This window comes from Hyposmocoma kahamanoa, unplaced genomic scaffold (genome assembly GCF_003589595.1).
Source record: "Hyposmocoma kahamanoa isolate Upper Pololo Valley unplaced genomic scaffold, ASM358959v1 87, whole genome shotgun sequence".
NCBI classification, from domain to species: Eukaryota; Metazoa; Arthropoda; class Insecta; order Lepidoptera; family Cosmopterigidae; genus Hyposmocoma; species Hyposmocoma kahamanoa.
In genome coordinates this window covers 22,637,722-22,657,131 of record NW_020654422.1, presented here as the reverse complement: position 1 = coordinate 22,657,131, position 19,410 = coordinate 22,637,722, and the positions used below count along the sequence as shown (strand labels likewise).

At 38.3% G+C, this 19,410-nt stretch overlaps 2 protein-coding genes across 2 annotated transcripts in view; one reads left to right on the top strand and one right to left on the bottom strand.

Annotated features, from left to right (window-relative positions):
- The window catches only part of LOC113235170 (tyrosine-protein phosphatase 10D-like), a 46,949-nt gene extending 39,667 nt beyond the window's left edge, over nt 1-7,282 (bottom strand). Inside the window, exon 1 of the mRNA XM_026470779.1 lies at nt 6,910-7,282. Coding sequence (XP_026326564.1) covers nt 6,910-7,059 — 150 coding nt within the window. The 5' untranslated portion in view covers nt 7,060-7,282. The remainder of the gene's footprint in view (nt 1-6,909) is intronic.
- Nucleotides 7,283-9,540: 2,258 nt separating this feature from the next.
- LOC113235178 (double-strand break repair protein MRE11) lies at nt 9,541-11,683 on the top strand. The gene has a single exon (XM_026470790.1). It carries the CDS (start codon nt 9,639-9,641, stop codon nt 11,526-11,528), a length of 1,890 nt encoding a protein of 629 aa, XP_026326575.1. The 5' UTR covers nt 9,541-9,638; the 3' UTR covers nt 11,529-11,683.
- The last annotated feature ends 7,727 nt before the right edge of the window (nt 11,684-19,410 follow it).

The following is a 19,410-nucleotide window of genomic DNA, read 5'->3' as shown; positions in this document are numbered from 1 at the left end:
AGTAGTCCAACGATAATAAAACGTGACGACATAGTGGGAACGCGCCCTAAATGTTACTTAAAAGTGGCATATAAAAACAATCATTATTTTTTTCAATTTATGGTAGCCAACATAGATTCACCTCCTGTATTAAGTAGAAGTTCATGTGAAGAGTTAAAATTGATTAAGAGAATTTTATCATTGAAAAATGACACTAACAGTGAGAAAATTCTAGATGTATATATCCAGACATTTTTGTAGGTATGGGTTGTATGCAAGGAGAACACAAGATTCAAATCCGAAATGATATATCATCTGTTGTTCATGCACCGGGACAATTGCCTATTGCTATAAGGGAACAGGTTAGGAACAGGTTAGTAAATTAAAGGAAATGGAAAATGAAAATATTATTGCTAAGGTCGAGGGACCTACAGACTGGGTAAACAGTCTAACAGTTGTAAAAAAGCCAAATGGCGACCTACGTTTGTGCCTAGACCCACGTGACCTGAACAGGGCAAAAAAAAGGAAACACTTTAAATTGCCCACTTTTGAGTATTTCAGTACACGGGATGCCAAATAGGGGTTCTGGCAAGTGAAATTACATCCGGAAAGTACATTTTTGTGTACTTTTAACACTGTTTTTGGAAGATATAAATTTCTACGCATTCAGAAATATTTCGCAAAAGACTATACGAAAATTTTGATGACATTGAAGGCGTTGTATTGTTCGTCGATGATTTGTTAATATATGGCCCGACGAAAGAAATTCACGATCAAAGACTGCATACATTGTTAAAAAGATGCCAGGAAATTAATATTAAATTAAATAAACAAAAATGCAAAATTGGCTTTACAGAAATAAAATACTTAGGCCATATATTCAACAAAGATGATATTTATCCAGATGACTCGCACATTGTTGCTATAAAAAATATACCATGGCCGAAAACATTACACATTTGGAAAGGTTTTTGGGCTTCATTATCTATGTTAGCAATTTCGTACCAAAAGTTTCAGAAAAGACGTCAATATTACGAGAATTATTGAAAAAAGATATAGAATGGCATAGGGATAATAGACATGATAAATGTTATGAAGAATTGAAAGCGTGTCTGTCGTGTCGCTCTATTTTACAATACATAAATGACACTCAAAAACCGGTACTATTATCAGTAGATGCAAGCAAAAATGGTCTGGGCGCATGCTTAATGCAAAACAACCTTCCATTGTGATATATAAGTTATGCGTCTAAGTCACTCACTGAAACTGAACAAGCGTCTGTGTGTGTCTTTACATGTGAAAAATTTTATATATATCTACGGAAGGTCAGACGAAGTTATAGAAACTGATCACAAGCCCTTAGTAATTATCATTAACAAACCCTTGTTCAGTGCCCCAGCACGATTACAACGAATGCTAATGCGATTGCAACCATACTCCTTCACGCTTGTTTATAAACCTGGGAAATACTTATACATAGCCGATACATTATCGCGGGTCCGAGCACACCCACAGAGCCACGTGATCATTTGGACGTGCAAGCACAAGTGTGCGCGCTCAGTGCGAATAATCCATTGACAGATACACATTTCTTAAAAATACAGAAATGCACTCAGGAAAACGAAGGGATGCAAGAATTAATAAAAAGAGGCTGGCCCAATGAAAAGAAATGTGTCAAATGTGGTTTAAAATGCTATTGGGACTGTAGGGATGAAACGACAGTATATTTTGGAATAATATGGAGACACAAGAGTTGCAAAATATTCACATAGGGCACATGGGCTTACACAAATGCAAATTGCGAGCGCGTGAAATAATGTTTTGGCCTAACATGAATATCCAACTAGAAGATTACTTATCAGTCTGCCAGGCATGCCTCACTTATAGGAAACAAAATAACAGAGAATCATTAATTCCTCATGAAATTCCAAGCAGGCCATGGTATAAAATAGGTATCGACTTATTCCATTTAAATAAGAAATCATTTCTTATTGTTGTCGATTATCATTGTGAATTCATTGAAGTTGAAAAATTAAATTCATTAACATCAAAGTACAGCCAGCACATCAAGCTACACATTGACGTACCTTGTTCCGTTGCAATGGAGGCGATTTTCGAACAAAAATGTGTAGTCTGATTTGATGTCAAGGCATTCCAGAAGTAATTATGTCTGACAAAGGTCCTGAATTTTCTTCTGACAAGTTTAAGGAATTCAGTAAAAACTGGAATTTCCAGCATATTACGTCATCCCCAAGATACCCTCAGTCAAACGGTCAGGTCTTAAGGGCTGTACAAACTATAAAATATATGATGAAGAAAACAGAATATGATCAGAAAGATTTTAACCTGGCATTACTAGAATATTTGAACACACCATTAGATAAAGACGTGGGGTGCTAGGACGACGTACCTCCACGTGAGCGTGTGGCTTCCATTCCTATGCAATTCCAGGATTGTATAGGAAGGGAAGACATGGGCCGGTGGATCCTGGGCAACTCCTAGTAAATGTCTGGACTTTGTCCGGGCATTTGCTAGGTGTTGATTAAAATGTCGTCACACTATTCAACGGAATACCGTTGAATAGTGTAGTGAACGGTACGCCTAATAAGGCGTACCGTGCCTATGGGGGGAGTCCAGCCGCTAACGGTGCACCCTCGATACTAGTGCACCTCCAGGGAACTTCATGCCTTTCAGCCGGCAAGCGGGGCTCTGCCGGTTGTGGCTCTTTAATTCCCTAGCTTCTCGTGAGACGTGTATGGTGAAAGACCATTAAATAAGCGTTAACACCTTAATTTTTCTCCTTGGAGGAAACGATTGCCGGGATGGGTAGTCAACCCAGCAATAAAGACGTGACTTCGGTTACGGCTATGGATACGAACCAGGCGGGTCCTTCGGATCCCCTGGTGTTGGAATCCAGCGCTCAGCCGCGCATTGGACTGAGCGGGTCTCGCCGGAAGAGACTACAGGGCCTGATGAGAACAGGTATGAGCTACGCAGAAGCTCTGCCTCTATCTGAAAAGCCCTAGAGAGAACTTCCGGTGCCTAAACCATCTCCAACACCGAAAGCACAAAAGCGTGGATGGTCAGAAGAGGCGTCGCCACAGGAACACGTAAGGAAGGCTCCCAGGACCATGGCGTCAGCTGAAAGCAGGAGCAGACCTACTTTCAGCGAAATGGCGGGCTCCCTGCGGGTGGGTATCTGGAATTCGGAACCCGTGTCGGAGGAGCAAATGGAGCTGGTAGAGTTGTTTCTGGTCCGCACCATAGCGAGCATAACAGCGCATGGCGAGGGACCAAAGTTCCTGGGCCTCTCTCACAAGGCAGACTGGATTCTTGTGACCAGCAAGGACCAAGCAAGTGCAGACTGGCTAATGAGAAAGATCGACAATTTGAAGCCGTGACCGGAAGCTCAGCTATCCTTGATTAAGGAAAGCGGGCTTCCGAAGTCCACCACCGCCACCACTTAACATTCCCAAGAAGGGATGCGAGTCGGTGCAGATGGCCATCAACCTGCTGGAGAATAGAGAATAGAGGTCTCCGCACGGAAGTATGGAAGATTCTTCACGCAAGGGAAGATGCGAACCGATGGGTAGTCGCGTTCGCTCTTGATGACCCATCTGTGGAGAATCTCCGTGCCTCAAATTGCCGGGTTGGTTTTAAACAGGTCACGTTTAACATCAAGGGGTGTCCGGAAAACACTTTCAGCGGCGGCACTGCGCGAGGTGCCTCGGTCTCGAAACCAGGGTAGGTTACTAATCCGCTCAGCGCAGATGCCCGCGCCTGGCCCGTCTTCCAAGGACCAGGGAAAACGTGACGGGGCTGCCCCGAATGCGACTCTCGGTGCATCGCCCCAGAAGAATCGCGGACGGCAGGCAGGGCACACTCGGACAGCACCCGCTGTCCCGAGCGGAGTCCAGCGCAGCCAACAACAAGTGCCAGTACTGGGGCGGCTCGCCCAAAAACTGCCACAATAATGGCACGAATGACGGTCTGGGGGGTACACGACAGTGGTTTTCAGCACCAAACCCACGTGGCCGGAGTACGGCACGTGAAGGAGTGCAAGGGCGCGGGGCTGCCAACCCGCGAGGCTCATGAGGACGGCCTCGTTCTCCTCGTAGCAGTCGGGGGGGCCAGGGTTTTAATCCCCGCTAGATGGCGCCCACGGGGGAAAGGGTGAGGGTTCTCCAAGCAAATCTCCACAACGCCGTGACTACCGCGGCTGTGGTGGAGTGTTGCTTCGCGAAAGGCAATATCGATGTCGCCCTCATTCAGGAACCCTGGGTTAACCAAACAAACGTTATGGGACTCAATGCCGTTGGTAAGTTGATATACAACACTTGTGGAAGTAGACCCAGAGCCTGCATTGTTTATAACAAAAACATTAGCCTTATGCCTGTTCCAGAGTTCTGTACTGACGACTTTGTAGCAGCATATTTATTTCCCCGGAATAGCCCTCGGGCTAAGATAATCTTATGTTCAGCCTATCTAACTAGAAAAAAGACCAGCCCCACGGAAGATCTGACACGACTGGCGGAATACGCTCAGAAACACAAAGCAGAACTTCTGGTGGGATGTGATGCCAACGCTCACCACTCCGCTTGGGGGAGCTCGGACATCAATAACAGAGGTGAGTAATATTGAAGGATGTACACCAACTTTTGTTACTAGGTGAAGACAAAAAATTCTCGACATTACTTTTTATACGGCTTGACTAGCCGGACTTATAACTGGCAGGCATGTTAGTGATGAGACGTCAATGTCGGATCATAAACCTATAAGATTTGATCTGGGAGCTGGAGATGTCTGTCATCCCACTACATTTAGGAATCCAAGGGATGTTGGGACGCAGAGACGTCTTTAGAGACAGACTAGGGCAGTATCTACAAGGGTATCCTAAATCGATCAAAACCACTGAGAGTCTAGAGTTAGCTGTTGAGGTCGCTACTAGGGGCATTATCAGCGCTTTTGAGGAAAGCTGCCCACCAACAATTCGGACCTCCAATAGGAAGGTTCCGTGGTGGAATCCCAAACTGAGAAAGCTAAGAAAGAAAACTCGAAGACTATTCAATAGGGTCAAGCTGACAAAGGAATGGGGGACTTACAGGAAGGCCCTAACCAATTATAATAAGGAGATAAGGAAGGCTAAGCGAGCATCGTGGAGAGGGTTTTGTGAGGAGATCACTAGTGCTCCTCAAGGTGCACGTCTACACAGAGAGCTTGCCAAAGCCAACTCCCATCAACCAGGACTGTTAAAAAAGCCTGATGGGACCTACTCGACTTCTACGACAGAAACCCTTGAGCTTCTAATGTCAACCCACTTTCCGGGGGCCTTGTGCGACTTGTTTACTAACCCAGTAATTACTGCACATACACCTCGCAATGAGGACTGGAACAGAGCCGCCAACATTATAAGACCTCATGGCTTCGACAAGTGGCTTGTGCTATCAGCTCGTTTAAATCGGGATTTGTAATCCCCAGGTGAGGACAGTATTACTCCCATCTTATTGCAGCAGGTACACTTATACGTAATTTTTCCATATCTGGTCAAAATATATAGAGCCAGTCTTGCTTGAGGACACATACTGATACAATGGACAACGTGCAAAGTTATATTTATACCAAAGGTAGGCAGAAAGGGCTACTCTCTTGCAAAGTCCTTTACACCCATCTGCCTAACCTCATTCTTGCTCAAATCAATGGAGAAGATACTTGACAATCACATTAGGGCTTCGTCCTTAATATATAGACCTATCCATCACACTCAACACTACAGAATAGAAATAAATTGAAATTGCATGCCAATATCCAATCAAAATATAGTATAAAATATATAAAAATTGTTAATGATCGATAGAAACAAATAAATAAAAGTTTACATATGGAATAATTTAAGAATTTTTAATTTACTTTCTATTGTTGGTTAAGAGGATAGGATATAATTTTAATGTCTCATGTGTTTTATTGCATGACCGTGAATGTAATGACAAGTAAGCAAAATGTAATTTTTTTTTTGTTTCAGGGGAATTGTAAGGATTGGTATAAATAATTGTTATAATATGAATGTGGGTATCAATGAAATATACAAAAGCAGTCTTGACCAAACACTGGAGTTTGATTGACATTCCCACATATCTAAACTAAACAGTGTTTTGAGCTGTACCTTAACCTTATTTCATTTGGGAAATATAAAATTGAACAATGGTTAATCAGACATGTATCCACAGTGAAGAAGGAACGAATGAAATGTATTTTGTCCTGAGAACACTTGTTGTAGACTTCTTAGTTTTGCACATAGATTTGCTACCAAATAAAAAAAAAAGCAACTAAAAAACTATTTTTGATAATATTTCTAGTGAGCCTAGAAAATTTCATTCCTTTTTTTGTTTTATTAACTCCACACTTGGAAAACTCCGACTTGAAGAAAATACTCAGACTTACAACTTAAAAATGACATTGTCACTGTACAACAAACATAATTAACTCTAGATCTGGTAATTTGCATTATATTATAATTCATACCGAAGATTTGGCTTTGCCTTAAAATTAAATCATTAAAGAAAATAAAATCTAAGATCTGGCAGTATGGCTTAGACGCATTAGCCTGTCCCGAAGGATGAAGAATTTTGCTACTATGATTTCTGATGAGAAAGCTTGCAAAGCTTGTGCCTATACCCTTTATTATTTAACAATCACATTATCATAAATATGCACGACTTTATAAGATGGCAAACAATTTACAATTAAAATAGGTATCAATAAAAAGTAAAAGAGACAAATTGGCAGATTCCCACATGTGACAGATATTGTTTATTAACATTAAGCTAACAGAGGTCGTCAGCAGGTGACCCTGGTTGACCAATCTCTTTCCAAAACAATTGCACTCGCAGTTCAACAGCACATGAATGGAGAGCCGTAGACGCAAATACTTACGGCAGTGAGCGCCAGCGCCAGAGCCAGGGCCGCGGCGCGCGCACACCCAGCTTGTGCAATCGACCTCTTCCACATCATTGAAGGCGACTCTTTGATTTCACACAACACTTTCTCCTCTTCGTAGCCTACGGTTCCACATGATATAAGCATAATTCACTTGCTTGCCATTGCCTCTCCACATATCATCACATCTTAAGCCAATATTTACACCTTAACACTAAACAATCACGTTAAAATATACTTTGTAGTTCGCTTGCGCTTGCGCCACTATGTTTCGTTCGCCGTTCGAAAGACAACCTCGTACTCTTTGACAACCTCTCTAGAAATTCAACATTGGACATCATGGGAGGGAGGCGAGAAGAATGAGCGGGGTGGGAGGTTTTTTTTACAGTAAGTGTGACCAATATTTTTATATTATTTAAAATAGCAATATGTATGTTATACATATGTTGCAATATAAGCAATAATGTGCCCTTTTTTCTTTTGGTTTTAAGGTCTTAAACGTATAAATAAGTTCGAGCAATGTCAATAATTATAAAATGACAGAAATATTTAAGTTAAATGCAACAAAAAAAAAAACAACGATATTTTAGGTCACACGAATGAAATTGCAGTAACACGAATGATTTCCTCATAAACATAAATGAGAAAGACGGCACAGTAATGACAAATTATTATTACAACACACATTTTATCGTTCATAAAAGAACATTTCAAATGTAACAAATATTTTAATATAACTTCTTGTATCAAAATCCTTCTCATCCGCGTAAGGTCATCTATCTATCTATATGTAATTAGTAAATAAATCTAAATAAGTATTTTGTTAAAGTCATATAAATTTAGTTGTACAATAAAGTTTATAAAACTATTGCTTAATACTTATTTAAATAGATTGTTTTATATGAATGAGAACGATTTAGTCACTAGTGCTGAAATTGGTATTCAAGTCGATTTTTTGCTAAAACGGAGCACAGGTTACTTTACTGTGTACACTCCAATCCGACAGGAGACCCTTCTCACATGTGCGAAAGGTGCAGGTGATGCGGTATGAACTTTTGTTATTAGGAGGCTCTTAGTTGAATTGACACTAATGATAAGAAAAATTCAAACACATTTTGTATTCCCAAGAAAACATGTTTGTTTATAATAAATTGGAAAGTTACGATATGTATTCGACGTGTAAGTTATTAGAGTTTATCCTCGATGGGAAATATTGCGATTTCCACGAGTGCTTAACTTTTTCTTCTTTTAAAAAAAAAATTAAGGCTTAAAATTAGGGCGACACGTGTAACCGTCTCCCATGAATGAGAAATTGCCCAATTTTTTTAATTTTTATTTACTACTGTGACGTAGTAAAGTAGTCTTCTTATGTGTAACACAGACTAAGTAAGCAAGAAATCATATTAAATAAATAATGCATAACATTCATGTAATAACATAAAAGTTATTGAAAGGGACACATTTTTGGATGTTATCTAAAAACGACCCCAAACTGCTTCTTCTTTTCCTTATTTCTCTTGGCTTTTCGCGGTTAGCGTTTCAGCCACTTACAGTGTATTGACTAAGTTGTTTTTAAAACAGGGAAATTAGGGTCGTATTCCAGAACTGTACTCAATGCTCAAGCCAGGACTTGAGTATGTTTTCAAGCACCATACCAATCAAATCATACTTAAAATCCAGACTTGAGTATTGAGTAGAGTTCTGGAATACGACCCATAATACTAATATTCTGGATTTTCTTGCAGGCCAATTTAAAATAGAGGTTCAGAAAGGGATTGTTTTGTTTAAGTTATGATACGTTCTAGACGATTCGATTCACCTTAATATTGGATCGATTTACTTAAATATCGCATTGAAATGAATGGATCGGATGCGATGGATGGACACAAAAAATAGCTAGGTCGTAAACACGTTCTTAAATCGATCTTCATAAAAATCGAATCCGTAATGTGCATCCCTACTACAGGAAAATGATAGGAAAAATCAGTATTTATTTGTAGTTTATTGAATCTCAGGATGTTTCTCTACCATATTATTAAATTATTTTTTGTGACTGCACAAGTTTGTTATAATTAGTATTATACGCTTAATTTTCCTGAAAAATAGTGTTTTTTTTTACATTTCTCTTGGCTTTTCGCGGTTACCGTTTTGGCCATTACCATTCAAGTAATACCTTGTTTGTAGCAATGATGCTTTCCATTCTCAAATATAGAGTGTATGATCTATGCTTTCCATCCTCAAGCAATGATGATACTTTTTTTTCTTATTTCTCATGGCTTTTCACGGTAAGCGTTTTAGCGTTTTAGCCATAAGTATTTTGTGAAGTTTGTAAGGTGGTCCGAAACAAATTTTCACATGCAGAAAATGTCGTGTATTTCATAAAGTTTGTAGGGTGGTCCGAAACATATTTTGTCACATGCAGAAAATGTCATATCTTTAGTTCTCCATTCTTAATTACCACTTAATTAGTTATCAAAGAAACCGATATGTAAACAAATTAAACTTAAACTTGTGCATATCATTTAAAATAGTACAATTTAGAAATTAGGTATAGTCGAGACTTTAGTTCGGACCAAAGTTTTTTTTTTATTTTGAAGCTTGGCTTTGGCCTAACACTGACGTTAAAGTCGTAGAAATCTGCTACCGCTGGAACATATCATAACCAAAACATTTGGCGGTTAATTGCCGATTATTTTACAATTTTGCAAAGTACTGTTATAGAAACCATGGTAGACGGCTGTGGCCCTGAAAGTGAGACGTGGTCTCCAGAAAACACGCTCAGAGTTTTGATCGCATCCGACATCCACTTGGGGCATCAAGAAACAGACGCCGTTCGTGGAGAAGATAGCTTTGTGGCGTTTGAAGAGGTTCTTTCTTTAGCAGTTGAATATGACGTAGACCTGATTCTCCTGGGTGGTGATTTATTCGATCATGCAAAACCCTCGCCTGCGTGTTTGTTCAAGGCGACTCAGCTCATTCGCAAGTACTGTTTTGGAGACAAACCTGTCGCTGTCGAATTGCTATCGGATCAAATGGAGAACTTCTCACGCAGTGTTAATTATGAGGATCCAAATCTCAATGTATCTTACCCTATTCTGTCGATCCACGGTAATCACGACGACCCAGTAGGGCAGAGCAGTGTGAGCTCATTGGATATTCTCTCCATCACAGGACTCGTAAACTATTTCGGCAAGTGGAATGATTACACGCAGGTTCGCATATCCCCAGTGCTTATGCAGAAGGGTGCATCTCGCCTCGCCCTATATGGCCTGAGCCATCTTAAGGACCAACGTTTAGCTCGATTGTTCATTGAGAAGAAAGTTGAAATGGAGCTTCCAGAAGATGGTCAGGATTGGTTCAATCTTTTGGTGCTACATCAAAACAGAGCTGATAGAGGCCCCAATAATTACATTCAAGAGAAAGTGTTGCCCAAATTCTTGGACCTTGTGGTTTGGGGTCATGAACATGATAGTTTAGTATTCCCTATAAGAGGCAAGACACAAAGTGGGGAATTTTCAGTAATTCAGCCAGGAAGTACAGTTGCAACATCACTAGCTGCTGGTGAATGTTTGCCTAAGCACTGTGCCTTGTTGCAGATACATCATAAAGAATTTGTGGTTACTCCAATACCTCTTAAAAGTGTACGTCCTTTCATATTTAAAACTATTGTTTTATCTGAGGAAAATTTAGGTGAGGAAGGAATAAATGAAAATGAAAAGGTACAAGATTTTTTGAGGGCCAAAATAAATGATGCTATAGATGAGGCCAACAGGAATCGTAGTGGACATCCAAAACAACCAGCTTTGCCTCTGGTCAGGCTCAATGTCTTGTATGAAAGAGAAGGGCAAAATTTTAATCATATGAGATTTGGTCAGAATTTTAATGGACTTGTGGCAAATCCGACTGATATAATTAATATGAAAAAAGAAAAGAAAGTGCGTGAACGTAAGTTGCTGGAAGAAGAAGATGGAGACCTGAATATTGAGGGTGCAGCTCACGCAGCTGATGTAGAAGAGCTTTTGCGTGCTTATTACGCTGCTCTGCCACTGGAGAAACGATTGCAAGTGCTGTCAGTGAGAGCTATGACTGATGCTGTACGCGACTTCACTCTTAAACATGATGATGAAGTGTTTAAACGGGTGTTTGAGGCCCACAAACGCCGCTGCGTTGAGATGTTGCTGCAAACAAATGCAGAAACAGAGGAAGAGGTAGCAGAACAATTGAGAATTGGTAAACAAGAACTGGATATGGCTGATGAAGAACAGCTGAAAAAGTTAATTGATGCTGCTGCTAGCAAGCCTCCTACACCTGGAGCACTCAAAAGAGCTATAGTTGTGCTGTCTAGTGATGATGATATGGAACCTGAAACAACAGTGACGCGAGGAAGACTCGCTAAAGGTGGGCGTGGTGGTGGGACGAACAAAGGTCGTGGACGCGGCCGTGGAAGAGGTCGTGTGGAGCGCAACTCGTCGCCGCCTGCGCCTGCGCCAGCTCCGGAGCGTCGGACGCCTCGCCGCACAGCAGCACAGAAACCTCGTCCATCCTGGTTGCAGAACTATGTGGAACGGAGTTCCCGAAACCGTCGTAGTTCTCTTGATATTGAAGACTCAGATTAAACTATTTTCGCCTCTTAATTGTTGTCTTCATATATTATGTGCATTTCAGGTTAAGATTTTAATAATACAGTAGAACAGACTGTCAAATTATTATTTTATTGATAAAGTAAGCTGTACTTTGATAATGCAAATATTAAATTGGAAGATAAAACACGTGTTTTAGTTTTGCTTTACAATTTACATAAGTATTTTGACAGGAGATAACTATCATTTCTTCATTGTTTCCGTCTTTGTACATACAATACAACAATGGAGGCGTCATGGATTGGCAGTCTCCTCTGTCAAGGTCTTACAGCATCTAATACACGAGACACTTTAATAAGCACTATTTCAGTCATTTTCAACAAATACGACTTTTTACCCAATTTTGGTGGTGATTTTTAACCGACTTCAAAAAAGGAGGAAGTTCTCAATTCGTCTGTATGTTCTTTTTTTTTGTATATATGTTACGTGATAACTCTGGTATTTGTGAACCGATTTTCATGATTCTTTTTTGTTGGAAAGGGGGTACTTCCATAGTGGTCCCATTTCATTTTGAAGAAAAGCATCCACTTCGAAGGGTGGCTGTTCACGCATGAAGATTCATTTTTATAAATAGCGCCTAACTTTAATTTAGGGGCAATTATTTTAATGGTTAATTTTGCTACTTCTCCAATTCAAGGCGTTTTTCTCTCAATATACTTTGAACCGATTTTTATTATCTCCAGTGTCAAGTCCTGTATAGTGACGAACTAGGGGATATTTCAATAAAACTTAGCAAATAGACGTAATTCCACTTACTTTTGAGGTCGGTTTTTTTAGTACTCTGTACTGAGATTAACTTTCGAGTTTCAGAAAATTTTTTTTTTTAAACGTTTAAATGTCATGCCTTTTTAAAAACACGTGCTTTTTTAAACGCTTTTTAGGGTCGTATTCCAGAACTGTACTCAATGCTCAAGTCAGGACTTGAGTATGATTTCAAGCACCGGAAATACGACCCTAATGGCAAGGACTTGAGTATTATTTCTAGAAGACCCTTTTTGAAACTACCAAAATCGTTTAGGAAACGTTTAAGCGCATAGACTTTTATGTTAAAAAAAGCTTGCAACGTTGTGTTGATAGCGAAACGCAAGAGTAGACGACTAAAGGTTTTAAGATAAGTAAGTTTTTTTTGTAAAAAAACGAGTTAATATTTAAGACAATATTATTATATTAACATTTTGTTCATTGGCGTGTAAAAGCGTTCAAAAACATAAGTTGTTTAACTTTTATAGTTGTTAGCCGTTGAAATGGAAAAAAACTGCTTATTTTTAAGTTAAAACATACGTTTAAAAAGCGTGCTTGTAAAAGCGCTTTTCACTTAAAAAAACGCGTTTTAGTTTGATTTTTTTATTAATAATTTTGGCTTGGATACAAGTCTTTTGAGCCATGTCTTCGTTTAATTATATTTCTGTATAAATATGGCCGCCACAAAGAAAATAGGGACTCGGGATTCTTTAGAAAGGGCCGATACGGGTATTTTACTTCGAGATTCGTATAATTTCGTGTTCTAATCTTCGATTAAGGCACAATAGCACTATCCTATTCCACTTTAAACTAGATTTTACAAAATAATTGAAGTCAAAGTAAAAACGACACTTTTCCCTTCAAAAGGCTCAGAGCGAATCCTTTTTAGTTTGATGCTCAAAAAGGTGTTTAGAAAAACATTTAAGCGCATAAACTTTATGCTTAAAAAAGCTTGCAACGTTATGTTGAATTAATTTGTTTAGGAAGCACAGATGGCGCTACTTGAAACTGAGGCGTGTAGTAAACCAGTGACCAACGCTTACGGTTAAAATGAAAAGCGTGCTTATGCGCTTATTTTAAAAAGCAGACTTTTTTAAGTGCTTTTCGTTTAAACGCCCACCTCTAGTCATAATAGAGAATACTTTGTATGTTTACAAAAACACTGACAAATTAAAGCTATAGCTGTTAAAACCGAACGCTCTACAGTGGTGACACCTGGAGGGAGCAATAGGCAGTTACTTACCCCATTATGTCAATTTATTTACTTTCGATTCTACTTAGGTTTCGCTTTTATAAATTATTGATTTAAACCACAATTTTATTTATTGCTGTTTTTCATTTGGTGTTTAGGCTACCACAGCTAAAATTCGGCTACTTTAGACTACTAAGTTTGTGAAAAATGGCTACCATGGACCCAGCGTTGTTGGCAACACTGCTTAACATTTCGTTTTTCATTTCGATTAATGCAGTCAGCAGTTCAGAGATAAAGGTTGTATTCCTCCGGCGAGGCGAGACGAAGATTGAAATTTTTATGACAAAATTTCAATACTATCCTAGCCCATCTTCGGTGGAAATGATGTGTATTGACGAGGGTGGGCGAGAATTGAAATTCTTGTTGATGTAATATTGAACCGTATTGCTGCTCAAATAGAGCTATTAAACACAATAATTTCTCGCGTAATCTTGTGAGTGCTCGAGTATCGCTATGGCAGTTAATATTAATCGCGAGATTCAATTCAATTCAATTCATTTATTCATTCGTTTGAGATTGTTATTATGTTGAGAATACGTACCATTTGAGATTTGAAAAAAGATGGTTTCATATGATTTTCCTTCCGTTAACATATTTAATAGTAGTAATAACGGACACACTCAACATAGCCCCGGACTAGGGAAACCCTGTCTCGCGGGTGCCATGTACACACACATAGACAACCACAAGTTACACTCAAACTCACGAGAGAAATAAATGTAGGCCATACAAATATTTCTCCCGGCCCAGGAATCGAACTTGAGACGTCTGTGCGGCAGTCCGGCATGGTAATCGTTCGGCCATGGAGGCAGTTAAATTAATAATTTACGGGTGTTGGTAATTCAATAAAAGTAGGTTGGTTTCTAAATAAACAATCTTGTCGAAAAATAATATCAACCATCTGTCATTCTTTATACTTTCAACTATGTTCGTCTATTTAAAATTATATTGAAACTATCTAAGTAAAACTCCAGTTTCAATACAGTAGTCTTATATCTTCCACAAATTACCCTTTTACGGAACATGTTACTTCAGCCGCGTATTTATCGCTAGAATACTCTCAATAGATTCAAATAACTTCGTCTCCGTCTTCCTGCCCTCTTTTTGAAAACTGTTGTGACGTATTAGATACATCAACATCTTTCCCCTTCGGTTCTCTATTAAGCTTTTCTTTTCATTCATTATTATTAGTAGCACTTCATTGAATTTTCTTTGTCCTATTCCTAATTTTCTCGTAAAGCCGGGTTTTCACTACATGAGTACTCTCGGACGCTAGGTACTCGTAACGTGTAAACACGTGGACTCGGAGCTTTATTTTTAAGAGTATAGTCTGACCATTACGTGAAAATATAATCTCAGTACAGAGTACTAAAAAAACCGACATCAAAAGCACGTGGAATTACGTCTATTTGCTAAGTTTCATTGAAATATCCTCTAGTTCGCCACTATACAGGACTTGATACTGGAAATAATAAAAATAGGTTCTCACTAAGACACTACTCAAAGTATTTGGAGAGAAAAACGCCTTGAATTGGAGAAATAGCAAAATCAACTAAATAATTGCTAAAAGTTATTGCTCCTAAATTAAAGTTAGGCGCTATTTATAAAAATGAATCTTCATGCGTGAACAGCCACCCTTTGAGGTGGACGATTTTCTTCAAAATGAAATGGGACCACTATGGAAATACCCCCTTTTCAACAAAAAAAAGAGTCATGAAAATCAGTTCACAAATACCGGAGTTGTCGCGTAACATACATACAAAAAAAAGAAAAAAAAAGAAAAAAAAGAAAGAACAGTCGAATTGAGAACCTCCTCCTTTTTGGAAGTCGGTTAAAAATGGCGCCAACTAAGAATAGGTGGAATGAACGTGACGTGAAGCTATGAGGTTTTAAACGTTTTTATCTTCCTCGTCCACTTCACGAATAAAATTATTCGAAGCACTCATTTGTTCACGTATTAAAATCCATTTTTTGGTGCAAATTTTTCTCTTACTTTGGTTTTTTATGAGTTTTCATGAGTGAGACCTTTCATGAGTTTGTGCGTACTTCAGCCATTAACATATCTGCTACAACTTATATACTTCGCAGCGCAGACTCATTTGCTAGTCGTCATCATCTTGATTCCTATCTAAAGTACTAAAATGGTTTGCAGATAACCTACTCCTTAATAAGAAAAAAAACAAACTGTATAATATTTACATTACCCAATGTTAGACAGACAGACACAAACATAGTAACGAAAAATTGAAGCTTGTAGATACCTACAGTTGTAATTCTAGGTCTAACTTTAGATGCTAAATTGCAATGGGGTGCACATACAAATTAGTTATCAAAACGATTCAGCTCTGCAGTGTAACGCGATTAAAAAAATAGGTAAACTTTCAGACGTCGAAAGAGCTAGACTGGTTTAGGTACTTTAGCTACTATCAGTTTAATGACTTACGGCATTTTGCTTTGGGGTAATGCTGCTGATATTAATAGAATCTTTGTCCTGCAGAAACGTGCGGTTAGGGCAATTTACAATCTGCAGCGCAATGTCTTAGAGATAAATTTAAAGAGATTAACATTCTTACACTAATTTCACAGCATATTTATGAAAATGTTATTTATATTACGCAATATATTTTTGTTATGAAAAATTGTGACGGACGTAACATAAATACGAGGAATAAAATTAAAATAACTGTTCTTGATAGTCGTCTTCATAAAGTTTGAAATTAATTTAAGGGGCAATGTTATACGCTTCTATGCATAATAAGATTCCAATTCATATTTAAAATTTGCCATCTACTAGGCTTAAAACTATAGTGAACCAAAAACTTATTTATTTATTTATTTTGGCACAGTTATAAAATACAAATTATATAATACAAGTAAAACTTATGACACTAACCAGAAACAAACAAATTTGTAGCGTAATAACAACCGCGCACATCATGCAAATAACATTATGTAACTTAATGAATATGGCTAACTAAGTCAATAGAAAATGCGTATATATTTTTTTTTAAATTTACTTCACTGTGTGATGTATTCATGTTCCTCCTTACAATCAGGGCTTTTTATAATTTTTACAAATGGGTTGGCACTCTGGTGGAATATATCAAGACATTTACATAAAGCATTACCTATACTGCCAGCGTAACCGTGTGAGAGGGCTGTTATGTGACACATTATTTTTTGCAGAAGGCATCAATAACAAATGTTGCTTACGATTAGACCTATTAGTGACCTTCAGTGAAACATAGCTTATGATATCAGTATCTAATTTGGAATTGACTATTTTGTGCAACATCAGGAGTTCAGTTACTAGCCGTCTCACGCAAAGCGAATCTAGTTTGAATTGGTTAAGCCTATCTGTGTGTTACTAATTTTTTTCTTAATCCCAGTTTTGAAGCAAGACAACGAACAAGGCGTTTCTGTATCGTCTCTATCCTGTTCATATGATTGTTATAAATAGGTGACTATATTATGCTGCAGTACTCTAGTATACTTCTCGTAAGACCCATATACAGAGTAATCATACTTAGTGTTTGCTTGAAAGGTTTTGCAACTCTATATAGGAAACTCATAGTCCGCCTTGCTTTTAAAATCATTGAATCGAGTACGAGTACATTTGTACTCTAAAGCTTCGAGTCAAACCGAACGCCTAGATCACGTACTACATTCACACGTTCCAGCTTAACTCCACGTAGCATATAGGTACCTACGATGACGGAATGTAATTCTTCTTTTTCGTAAATGTGACAAACTGGCATTTGGCTACGTTAAGGAATATATTGCTTTCCACACACCACCGAGTCAAAGTATCAATATCAGATTGCAGTACGACGCAATCATCAAAAGAATGTATTTTGCGAAAATTTTTAGGTTGTCTGCAAAAGCTAGGCACTGACACTTGGAACTGGCTCAGAAGGTCATTATAAACATCAGAAAGAGTAAGGGACCGAGGTTTGATCCCTGCGGAACGCCGGAATCCGCAACTAACGGAGCTGACTCAAAACCATAAACTGTTACGAGTACCTATGATGTTGCAGATATGAATGAAGCCACCTCAGAAGCGCACCATGAATTCCTAAGCGTTCAGTTTTAATACAAAGTATAGCATGATAAACGCGATCAAATGCTTTAGCAAAATCAGTGTAAACTGGATCTACCTTTCCAGATTGATCGAATGAGCAGCTCAATGTAAATTATATGCATTATGCATATAACTTAAAAGATTAGTAGCGGTAGATCGAAATTTACAAATCCATGCTGTTGGGGTCTGATAACTGTTTTCAAATGTGAATAAATATGATCATATTATCAGGCTTTCAAAAATCTTAGCAAAGCAATTAAGAATACTTATAGGTCTATAATTAGAAATACACTTTTTATCTCCTCCTTTGTGTACGGGTACGATCTTAGTCAACTTCCACAGATCTGGAAAACAACCACTGCTCAAAGATTTGTTATAAACAATACCCAAGGGCTTTATCAACAGAATGGAACATCGTTTTATAAAAAAAGGCGTAATCCTATCAATCCCGAGCCTTTTCAATATCAATTGACTCAAGGGTCGATTTAATAGATTTGTCCAGGATGTGAACAGATGACAATACGAGATTGTAATGTTCACAGTTTGGTGTATATGTTGACGGATTGGCACTCACATAGACAGATGAAAAGAAAATAAATTAGCAATATCAGGACCACTTTCAGCAGAATGGCCCAGGTAGCATATCTGTCTAGGAAAGTCATTGGTTACTTTTTTCGTCTTTGTGTATCGCCAAAAAGCCTTCATGTCTGAAGTAATATTTTCCTCCAGCCGCGCTATATATATATATCAAAACAATGGTCTAATGCCACCTTAATCTCCTTCGCAGCAGCGAAAAAACGTCAGAGTCACGCGGATTTCCGTACTTCTTATATTTATCATGATAACGATCCTTTTCTTTAAACATGCCTGATTAAACTATTACTGAACCACGTTGGGTATTTGGACTTCTTAATTTTTCGTTTAGGTGTATATTTTTCAATTGTTTCCCAGATAATATTATAAAATTTTTGGAGCAAATCATTACACGGTAAATTACTAAGGTTTTCCCAGTCAATACGAAGTAAATCAGCTGTACAAGATTCATAGTTTGTGTTGTGGAACAGGGACCTTGATGCAGCAAACTCCTTAAGCGTGTGCCTTTCTTGCTTCTTACGGTCACTTCTAAGGAAGGATGATGATCGTCGAATCGACTAATTTTAGTGGACTTGGTGACGGAACACAACAGTTCAGGATTTGCCAGCACCAAATCTAAAATCCTTTTATTGTAGTTAGTTACGGAATTCAATTGAAGCAAACCAGTACTTGTCATGAAGTCATTTAAAGAGGCCGACTTTACATCAGAAAAATGTTGCGGTAATCCCGCCAAATCACCCCCGTCTATATCACCCAAATTAAAATCTTCGATAATAAGGTTTTTGTCTACAGAACTTGTAAAGGTTACCGTTTCGCAATTATTCAAGAAGCCTCAATAATCATCAAACGACAAATAAGACGGTAAATATACCACACATATATTTATCCACACATATATCTTTATACTAAAAGTTATTCATCAGTGATCGGAATAGGTAAAGTTTTTTCGAGAAACAGAGACAGAAAGTGGAGACTGCCTTACGACGATATTTTTAGGTCCCGCATCTTTTCGAGAGATTACCCCTCGAGATAGGGGTAATCTCTTAAGTCTGTACATTAAACACTGACGTTTTTGGGATAGGTAGGTAGACTATATTTATCTTAACTTAGCGACGAGTTGTTGCAACAACAATTTTTCAGTTTATTTAGGAAAATTCCGATAAAAAAAATCGTTATTTCTTTTTTATTTT

Bases quoted from the DNA above. Each gene is read 5' to 3' on its own strand.
- LOC113235178 (XM_026470790.1), top strand. From the start codon at position 9,639: ATGGTAGACGGCTGTGGCCCTGAAAGTGAGACGTGGTCTCCAGAAAAC.